Source organism: Gigantopelta aegis, chromosome 6, assembly GCF_016097555.1.
Source record: "Gigantopelta aegis isolate Gae_Host chromosome 6, Gae_host_genome, whole genome shotgun sequence".
NCBI classification, from domain to species: domain Eukaryota; kingdom Metazoa; phylum Mollusca; class Gastropoda; order Neomphalida; family Peltospiridae; genus Gigantopelta; species Gigantopelta aegis.
In genome coordinates, this window is record NC_054704.1 from 91,314,156 (window position 1) to 91,325,536 (window position 11,381).

At 33.2% G+C, this 11,381-nt stretch overlaps 1 protein-coding gene across 1 annotated transcript in view; it reads left to right on the forward strand.

The window, feature by feature from the left end:
* The window catches only part of LOC121374786 (band 4.1-like protein 3), a 122,347-nt gene extending 113,151 nt beyond the window's left edge, over positions 1 to 9,196 (forward strand). Inside the window, exons 23-25 of the mRNA XM_041501896.1 lie at positions 4,388 to 4,477; positions 5,029 to 5,141; positions 6,606 to 9,196. Coding sequence (XP_041357830.1) covers positions 4,388 to 4,477; positions 5,029 to 5,141; positions 6,606 to 6,624 — 222 coding nt within the window. The 3' untranslated portion in view covers positions 6,625 to 9,196. The remainder of the gene's footprint in view (positions 1 to 4,387; positions 4,478 to 5,028; positions 5,142 to 6,605) is intronic.
* Positions 9,197 to 11,381: the final 2,185 nt, after the last annotated feature.

The window sequence follows — 11,381 nt, forward strand, 5'->3', positions numbered from 1 at the left end:
TAAGATAATGGACAAATGTTTAAATGTGTTTGGGTTTTTGTGTTGTTTATTTAGTTTTTTCCGGATAACTTTTAATTTATATGTGCATATTTATAAAGAGCAGTTGTTTGGAATATATTTATTGAATGGATTAAATACCTCCAGTTTGCTTAAATTGTTAAGTGTTGAAATAAATACATATTTACATGCAATGCTAGCTCTAAGTAAGCAAAACATTTTGTCAAATTATCTCAGAAAATGCAAAACTCAGTTATTTTCCATCAAAATACCAATTATTACATGAAATTTGTTCGCCAAATTAAAACACAAATTTGCCAGTTCCTAAAATTTGCAGTTGGCGAATGTGGCAAGTGGCAGAGCTAGACCTGCCTTAAGACTTCCATTGAAAAACTTGTTGCTGGTTTCCTGTAAAACAGCCAACTTGTAAAAAAAAAAAATCGATAAAATATATTTTAAATCTTGTCACATTCTCCGAGTAGTTGAGACATATACAATATAACAAATATAAACAGGAAGTTTGTGAATTTTTTAAAATATAAAATATAAAAAGTGTTTCAGTTGCAGCATTACATTGTGTATATCATCAAGCTTGATTAAAAAGGCTGAAAAAAAAAAAAAATGATTAACTAATTAAGGATATTGATACAACCTGTACATGAGTACAAATTAAGTAATTCAGTATAATTATGCTGATTATAGGAGGAGATATTGTCAGTGTATGAAAAAACTATTATCCATGTGTGCAGATATTTTCAGTATAGGAAAAATTTATTATTAATTTACCTATATGTACTTGCTAAATTGCTAAATTTGAGACGTGTTGGGTTACCACAATAAATAATCTCATTATAATGGAAATGGGGTAGTGAAGGGGGCATATTGTTGCTTCTTATTTGCTCTCACTCTTCTTGCCACTTTCTCTCTTGCATAAGAATCTGCTTTTTTATGAATTTATTTAAATTAATTCAGTGGTTGGGGGTATGAGGAATGGGGCTTTTATTTAAATTTGGCCTAAAACAAATTGTGGTTTTCTGCTTTCTCCGACCTCGATTACGGTTTCTCAGTTAATTCGATTTAATAAAATAAAATAAAAATTTAAATAAAAAAACATTACAGGCGTGCACTACAACAGCTTGTTCTGAATGTGCACGTTAAACACTATGACCTGACCTGACCTCAGCGGTTATCGTTTGGTCGAATCGGATAAATCACTGAGAGCAATAAGACGAAAGGGAAATGTCATCCAGGCATGTGGCAGTTTAACTCGCTACAGACCTTTTGGACTGGGGTTGTCTTTGAGATTACAGTGAATGTTTTCTTACTGATAGGTCAATTATACCTGATCTTAGAACATATGTCCATAGTTATTGTTGCTTCCATTTTGACTCAAATACTGTACTGTGAAAACTGTGGTATTAACGCAATTAAAACATTGAATATTTCCATCACTATTTATGGGTTTTGTTAGTCCGTAGAGGGGTGGGACATAGCCAAGTGGTAAATTGCTTGCTCAATGCGCGGTCGGTCTGGGATTGATCCCTATTGGTGGACCCATTGGAATATTTTTCATTCCAGCCAGTGCACCTGACTGGTATATCAAAGGCCATGGTATGTACTACCCTGTCTGAGGGATGGTGCATATAAAAGATCCCTTGCTGCTAATCGTAAAAAAGTGTCAACAGTGGGTTTTCTCTCTCAGTATTTGTGTGGTCCTTAACCATATGTCTGACGCCATATAACCGTAAATAAAATGTTTTGAGTGCATCTTTAAATAAAACCTTTCCTTCATTGTTATTCAGTAGACCCGTCCTTAAGATAACATTATTTTTTTCATCATATTTCAGATTAGACATGAGTAAGAACATTTTGTCCGATGGTCATGGTATAAAAAATGGGAAGGGGAAGTTTACTTGAATTCTGTGTTTATAAATAATCTCAGATCAGTTACACCTGTTAACAAAACATTTTACACCTAACCAAGTTTGCGGTAGGCGAGACATCTAATTCTGTGGAGTTTTTCTGGTGAATCATTTTTTTTACTTGTTGCATTGATATCGATTTGGTCATCTTCTAACAAGATAGAGATATTTTTGTGGAACAAATAAATTGCAACCCAATGAATGCAGCTTGTTGAAGTTTAGTGTGTTCCAATCTCCATGAGCCACATATGTCAGTTTTAACACTGCCTCAAGTGATTGCTGCACCATTTTTAACATTGTGTTCTAACATTTCATTTAATGTAGTCATTGTCTTTGTGGGGTTTTTTTTTTACGAGGAATACATTTTGGTTGAAATTTGTTTTTCAATTGTGCACAAAAAGTTCTGTCCAAAAATACCAAAATAACTATCTAATTGATTATAATTAAATTACTGTTATATTGATTACAATTTAAAGTCATTCTATTGATCCAGCTGTAAATTCAAAATAAAATGGGTTTTTTACTGTTATTATTAATAAGTATGTTTTAAACTTAATTATAAAGGTTGGCTATTATTTCTTTTATATTCATCGGGGTATGAACCAAAAACAAACTTATGTGTCAATGGCTTTGCTTTGATAATTTTTGTTTTTCATAACAGTGAACAAAAAATAAATAAACAAATCCTAAAATGAATGTATAGGTTCAGAAAAAGTCACTAGCAAGTAGAGGAGGTAGGTACGAACTGGTTTGACATGCTTGTCACCAGTAATAACTTAATGATTTTAATGTGCTAGTCGTGTTTGGTTTTAATGGGTACACAAAGTATTTGTTTTCTTCTCCCTCTGTGTTCAAGCTATAAAGTTGGTCATGCTATACTATTTCAAAGTAGAGGGCTATTTTAAATACTTTCTTTCACATTATATTTAAAAGTAGGTGGTCTATTTTAAGCACCTTCTTACGGTTATATTTAAAAGTAGGGGACTTTTAATCAACTTATAGTCTGTATTTTAATCTTTAATAAAATCTACCAGCCTCGGAGGTGTCGTGGTTAGGCCATCGGTCTACAGGCTGGTAGGTACTGGGTTCGGATCCCAGTCGAGGCATGGGATTTTTAATCCGATACCGACTTCAAACCCTGAGTGTGTGCTCCGCAAGGCTCAGTGGGTAGGTGTAAACCACTTGCAACGACCAGTGATCCATAACTGGTTCAACAAAGGCCATGGTTTGTGCTATCCTGCCTGTGGGAAGCACAAATAAAAGATCCCTTGCTGCTAATCGGAAAGAGTAGCCCATGTAGTGGCGACAGCGGGTTTCCTCTCAAAATCTGTGTGGTCCTTAACCATGTGTCTGACGCCATATAACCGTAAATAAAATGTCTTGAGTGCGTCGTTAAATAAAACATTTCTTTCTTTCTTTTCTTTTTTAATGAAATCTGTGAAACAATTTCTGCATTTTGTAGGTTGTTGTTTTATTTTTACCATTCCAGGTATAGTTGCATTTTGGGGCAAATTGTGTGAATAGATTTGTAGACTATACCGTTAAAAATATTTGGAAGGAAGGGAGGCTTTCAGGTTAAAATATACTGTCATATTTAACAAATATCAGCTTAACAATATTACCCAGTAGGTGATTTAATGTAATTTCAGAGGCCTAGCTTGGGATTTTCAGGTGGTATGACAGACTTTTTCTTTGATGGAATAAAACACTATTGGCTGTGCCCACTCCCCACCCCGAAACACACACAAATAGTTGTAACTCAGGTGGTATGTAGCTGCATATCTGCTTATATGGAAGCTAGGCCCCTGAATTTAATATTAACAATTTAACTTCTGATTACAATTATTTATTTTATTAATGGAATTTTACTTTTGTTTCTTTTGTTTGTGACAGTATTTATTTTACTACTAACAGTATTAATGCTTTGGACAAGTTTTGACATGTATAATAGAATGGGCCTTTCTGGAAAATTCAATTGGTGTTCCTTTTGAGTGTGTATGTTAGGATGTTTTTTGTTTTTATTTATTTTGAAGTTAGTGTTTTCTTTTTTCTTTCAAATTAAACTACTAAATCATTTGAACATTCTGGAATGGTTTTAGTTCTCTTAAGAGACAATATGCATTGTTATGACTTTGTGAGTTCTTGTGAATGCCACTGGTTTGCTCAAAACAATTGTTACTTTGATTAATAATGATTAGATAAAATACTGTGACACCTGGTCGTCATGTTATTTAAAGTACTCTACTTTATTCTTAATGTTATGAACAGTGACTTACACGTGTGTGTATGTGTGTGTGTGTGTATGTGTATATATATATATATATATATATATATATATATATATATATATATACATTCAGTGTCTTGAACAATGGGAATTCTGTTATAGCAAATGTCTCGGTTTATGTCTGTGTCTATCATTTGTCATTGCATTAATGCAGGCTAAATATTTATTTTTAATATTTTAGTACAAAACAGAGAAGGATGGTGTTGTGGAGACGAGAGTGGAGCGTAAAGTTGTTATTAGTTCTGAAGATGAAGATTTGGATCATGACAAGGTCTTTAACCTTTCCATACAAGTAGTTTTTGTTAAACTATTTATGTTAAGTTATCAACACAGATGTGCATCTTCAACTTTGATATTTTTCAGCTGAAATTGATTGCTGTATTTATCTACAAATGATGTTATTATGTTATTTAGTTACGTGTTGCATAATGGATTTAGATAACTTTTAACTGGGGGTGGGGGTGGGGTGGGAGTTGGGTTCATTTAGTCAACGTAATAATATATGAACTATCAGTAGGAGTAAATTATTTAAACAAAATCTGACAGATAATTGTTAGTATGCCACATTAAATATTGTTTTAAATTAATTAAATGGTATCTAAGTCTAGTATTCTATTTGTTACATATTCTCAAAATCTAGGTAGTTTTTTTAAAGTATTCTCAAATTTAAAAAATAGCTTCAAACCATGGAGCTTGCAATGAGATGTCTTTAAATTGGATATTATAAATCGCATTCAGAATGGTCTTGAATGGTTTTGTATATGTCAACAAGTTCTGGAAAAAGACATTGATGAGTTTTTCCCTAATCCATTTATTTTGCAGCTTCTGGCAGAGGCAATCCGGTCTGTTACAGAATTCAATCCAGATATATCGGTTGAAAGGATAGAGTGCATGCGAGAATTTGAAGACTCTGAGGGCGACCATAGTAAATATGCGTAAGTAGTCCTAGCAAACTCATTACAGCTCTTTTGATTTCAGAGAATTTGAGGGCAACCATAGTAAATATGCGTAAGTAGTCCTAGCAAACTCGTTACAGCTCTTTTGATTTCAGAGAATTTGAGGACTGAGGGCGACCATAGTAAATATGTGTAAGTAGTCCTAGCAAACTCGTTACATCTCTTTGAGTTCAGAAAATTTGAGGACTCTGAGGGCGACCGTAGTAAATATGCGTAAGTAGTCCTAGCAAACTCATTACAACCCTTTTGAGTTCAGGGGCCTAATTCACAAAGGTCTCTTAGGCTCTGCTAGACAACAAAGCATCCTCTTTGTAAGTCTTTTAACATTGCACTGTGAGATCGCAGTTGCAAGAGTCTAGTCAATTAGGCCCCAGGTCTTTAAGCTTTGCTTTATCATCTTCATGCATAAGTCAAACCTGTTTCATATTGCAACCCAAAATGGGATTATTTGCCTAAATGTGACACTGTTGAGTGCTCCATTACTCCTTCAGTTTGGTATCTGTTGATTATACAGAGGCACTGATTTTCCGTTTCGGATTATTCCCTTTTCTGTTTCAGAATTTACAAGTTTAGTTTTTTTCCGTTTCAGTATTAAACAAATTCTGTTTTTGTTCCTTCAACACATGCATACACAAACACATGCAAACACTGCAATTAATTTCTGGTATATAATAAATAAATATTCAATAAGGGAAAAACATGTCAGTAAAAACGTGAATTTAACTTTGGACATTCTGGGTTTTCTTTACGAAACTATCCGAAAAATAATTACAATTGATCACACTACAAACCACTTCACTTGTATCATTTATTTTTAACAAAGCCTGGCATACAGTATGCAAATACCGCATTCCTTTGTGAGATCGGAAATATGACAAATATTATAAAGTAATAGGCAAACATTATATAATAAATCTGTCATTTGAGTTATAATTGATATGAACAAGTGAAGAAAACATGACTGGTAAAATGTCTAGATGCGCTACATTACACATTTGGCGTAACATACAAAGGCACTAGTATCGTAGCGTAGCACAGGCCGATGTCGGTGTCCAAAATTTTAATTTATAAAATTAAATGTTTTGAAAAAAAAATTGGGAATTCCGTTTCATATAGGTATTTCTATGATTCCGCGATCGCAGAAAATTAGTGCCTCTAATTATATTAAATCATCCAAGGTTAAATAGAATTGAATATGCCATAAACGGAAAACCTTCATGGAATACGAGGGGTAGGGATGTATTTTAATAGTACAGCACGCTTTGTATATGGGATGGATCACAGCTTGGGGTTTTTTTTAAACAATTGAAAGTGATGTACTACAGTATTGTTGTATTTTAAGTTATTTGCTACAGATATTATTTCAAAATGTTTATTTCTAAGAATAAAATCCCTATCCCTATTGTTTCGTATATATTTTAAAATACGTTTGTTTTGTTCTAGACCAAACACGGCGGTATAAATCTGATCATGCCACCAAGAAAATGTTTTACTAGATGAACAAGGCAGCCATTGGGAGCAGATAATGAAGACAACTTGACAAGCAGTGGAGTTGTCTGCTCTCGTATTCGTTTGTTGTCACTCACACTGTATAAAGAAAACTGTTGTCCTTTCACAAATTACCATTCAATAGTGTTGTCATTTTTTTTTTTTTTTTGCAATACATGTAGATATACATCTAATTTTAATACATCACAACTTGCTCATTTTCCAAATGTAACCAATCTGTTTAGTTATATTTTTAGAGTAACAAATGTTCTATTATTTTATTGCCAGATCACAAATTTAATTGTCATCTTTCTTTTATTGTTTTTTAATCTTTTTTTCATTTATTCATGTAGGGCTGTTTTACTGTATTTAAATTTGTACATGAATTTGAATGGGTTAAGCAAAATGGTTGCTCTCCTAATTAGTTTGCTCATTCCAATTGCTAAAGCTAGATTTTTAGAGGCATCATGTCTGTCATAACAGTTAACCTGTTGGTGCACATAATAAGCTGTGGGCTTTTTCTTTCGTCATTCTCAATTTGGAATTCTTTCGTTTGCTCGAGGAAGTCAGATACTTAGAATGTAGCTTTTTACACTTTTGTTTTTGCCTTGAAAATTGTTGGAAAGAAAGTACAATTGCTCCTTGGTGCATAAACAGCAAAAAGTCCACATATTTCAGCTTTAGGGAGCATTGTACATTGTCTTAGAAGGCATATGTGATTGAACATTATACATTTATACAATGTACGTCAATTAATTATAAATTGAAAGATTATATGAATAGGTGCATCAAAATCAGTTCCAACTTTTCTTTTTATAACTTTTTTCTTGTTTTGCATTAGCATTTTTCTGAACGTCTAAAAGAAAAATACTGCATGTGTTGTAATTATTCATGAATATTAAAAAAATGATGTTTTATGTATATTTTCTGAGGGATAGGACTTTTATATATTCCATTATTAGACAAACAGGCTCATTTGTGTCCACCATTTGTTTGGTTTTAAAGCAAGTCATTACTTGTTTATAAGCTTGAACAATTTTGTATTTCATTTAACATACTGAGGAGGAAATATTACTGAATTGATTTTTGTATATTAAGAAATCTGTAAATTCATACATAAAAATATATATACATATATATCTATAAATAATATTGGTTTTAAAAGCTTGCCATTTTTAGTCTGTTTATGCATTAGTAATACATGTATAGGACCAATGTTTGGCAGACATAAAAGAGTGCCTGTCTTTTTATATGGTGTATAAATCATGAACTCTTTATTAAAATGAATGATGTATGAATTAAGAACGTTTATTTATGTTTCCATGTAGCTATTTGTGTACAAAAATATGTCAGTGTTATTAAATCACTTTTTTTTTTCTTGATGTACAAATGAAGTTAAACAAACCATGTTCAGCTTTGATATATTAAATATGTAGCTATATTCTTGACCCATTTTACATTGTACAAGTGTTTTTGGGATTGTAACCTATACATGTTTTTGCATCTCGTATAGAAAGCTTAAGTAGTCGGGGCAGATTTTAAAAAAAAATGATGTTTTGTTTTTGTTAGATCAATGAGGATGGTGCTTAAATGAATATATATAGCAGAATGATCCTGGTTTTTAAAAACATTTACCAATCTTGTATTTGTGGGTTTGGAATCGAGCTGTAAGAATTACACGTTTTAATGTCCAGTTGTTGGCAGCCTGTCTGGTCTCACTTTTTGCATCTAGTTGAAGTTAAAGATAGAACCTAAATTCCGGAGATTTGATGTATAAAATATACATGATATCCTGAAGTATTCTCCATCTCAATAGGAATATTGAGGGGTGGGGGATCTTTAATGTACTTTTTCTCTTGAAGACTGAATGTCCAAATAAAATAATTCAAGTTTTCTCATTTTGGTGCATTTTGTTTCATTTTGTTTCTTTCAATCATTCTCCCCCATTATTTTTGTGTAACCAACATCATGTGGTCAAGATCTGAAATAATTGACTGAATTAAAAAAATTTCACCATTCAAAACACATTGATTCATGTATTCCTAAAGTGAGAATATATTTACGTGGTCAAAGGTTGCATAGCTCACATTTTATGATTTTAACATCAACATGATTTTCATGGAATTAGTGTTTTTTAAAATCCAATTAATTGGTAACAAGACATGAATCAGAGCTGTATAAAACTAAAATAAGAATAAACTGAAAATCAGTGTTCCATTTAATTCATAAACTTAATGGCTAGCATGTGGTAGTTTCCGGCTGCGTCAACGCCCAATATAAACATTAAATAACATTGCTGTGAATGTTCTTTCTGGTGTGTTCTTTGTTCCATCCACATTGGTTGTGTGCCTGTGCCACAGTGCTGCTTGAAACGTAAACATACTTGTATTGTACTTGTATCGTTTAAAAGAAAAGGAACTTTTTCTTAATTATGGTGCCTTCCAAAGGCAAATATTTATAGTGTGCTTTTTAGAATTACTCATCAAGCTCAGTAGCTGGCAGTGAGCCATTTAAATCAGGACAAACAATAAATATCTTTGATTAAACTATGTTTTTGTTGTTCTTAAGGGGTCCTTCACAATTGTTATCATTTTATACACAAGGGGAGAGGAACATTTTGAACATTCACTTTGTCCATTTTCACCAGTTGAACAATTTTAAATATGGCAAAATGTCAAATGTATTTTACAATTGGTAAACTACCGGTACTATTGCCTCGGCATTTGTTTTTGTCAAGGTCAATTTCTGAATTGTAACAGCTATTTTAAATGGTAAAATAATATATTGGAGAATGCAGCTTTAATGGCTTGGAAGGAAAGAAATATTTTATTTAATGATGCATTCAACACATTTTATTTATGGTCAAGGACCACAGATATTAAGAAAGAAAACCTGCTGTCGCCACTTCATGGGATACTCTTTTTGATTAGTAGCAAGGGATCCGTTATATGCACCACCTCAGACATAAAACGGCCTTTGTTAACCAGTTGTGGAGCACTGGCTGGAATGAGAAATAGCCCAATGGAATCATGCTAGATCGATCGCGCTGTACCACAGCTACATTCCGCCCCTTGATGGCTTGGAATGTTTGGACACCACGACATTGGGAAAGTGATTTACTATTTCCCCCGGAGACTAGACAGCAAATATAGCTTTTAACATACCAGTCACAAGTACTAGATTGTGTACCACACCAGATTTCATCACTGAGCCATCCTATTGTCTCACTGGTCTAGAATTGGTGGTCGTGCTTTCTTAAAAGTATACCCAAACGAACATTTTGATAAAATACCAAGTTTTCTAGATGGATCAAAGTGGACTACCCAATCATAATTATTCTTTTTCTATCTGGATGCTCTTTTGACAAGTGGATTCTTCTGCTTTTTTCTTCCTTTAGGCTCCCTGCAATTATTTTCTGGATCCACTGGGAAGTAGGTGAACTGCCTACAACCCATCACCTCGCAGTGATCGAGCATGCAATGAAGTGATCTACGATCCGTAGTGCCATTATTCACATTTTACTAGGAACAATTAATGCACATAACCTAGTATTATTAATTTTATCTCATACAACTGGACTTGCATAAAATATCTTCCATTTGCATCAAATAGGAACCAATTGGCATATAATTATACAAATAGTTTATAAAAAGAAATGTTTTAAACCTATACCAACTTTCGTAATAAGTTTCTCATCAAATTACTCTCAAATTGTAGATTAAATCTAAAAAGTTTTAAGATAGGGGTCAAGACAAAATACTGGAATTGCCAAGGTATGCAGTTACCTTCAGTGTTACTGGTAATCAATATAATTTACAGAGGCCAACAGCAGAATTAATACTTTTATCTTGGCAGTTTCATCGTTACATTAACCCTTGCATTAATAAAAAATTAACCTATGCAATTTGATGGTAATATGAAGTTATTTGATTTAATCATGATCTTGAAGAAAAAAACGTTATGCTAGCTGGCGAGTTTAAAAGCAACAAGTTTTTAACACAATCTTTATAACTTGATTCATTAGAGGTATAAACAAATTCATCAGTTCCCTTTCGATGAAAATGAACTAGTACAAGTAACCCAAATATTCTTTTCACCAACTGCTGATTCGAGCAAAGTGAACTGTCCACGATACTCGACCATAATCACATTAGCAACATCTGGAACATGGTTATAAACAGCTATTGGTACACACTTCTTTACGTCGTCTTTAGAGTAGATCCGATTTCCTGGGATCCTATTACAGAGTAGAGCCTCCACAAGTCCAAAATATTGACTCTCAATTACCCAAGTACTAGACGATGACGAGACTATGGAATAAAGTAAAATAGTAACAATCATAGTGCTATAATGTACCCAAGTACTAGATGATGAGACTATGGAATAAAGTAACATAGCAACAATCATAGTGCTATAATGTAACAAGCTGCAAGCATATGGCAAATGACGCAAAAAAATGTAATTAAATTAAAGTACTCTTCCTTGTAGGGTACTAGAGTCCTGTGAATGGACTTGGAGCCGGTTTAATTATCCACTGGAACTGTAGCACAAGTAACAGCGTGGCCACTTTCCCAGGATATACATTTTGCAACCCACTCAGGGAAAGGGGAAAATAAATGTACACATCACAACGGGGACCATAGCACATGCTACTAGGATAAGAATGACTCTGGACTAGACTCGGTCTGTACCAGAGTACTCGTGGAGTCCTTACTACTAAGCATAAACTAT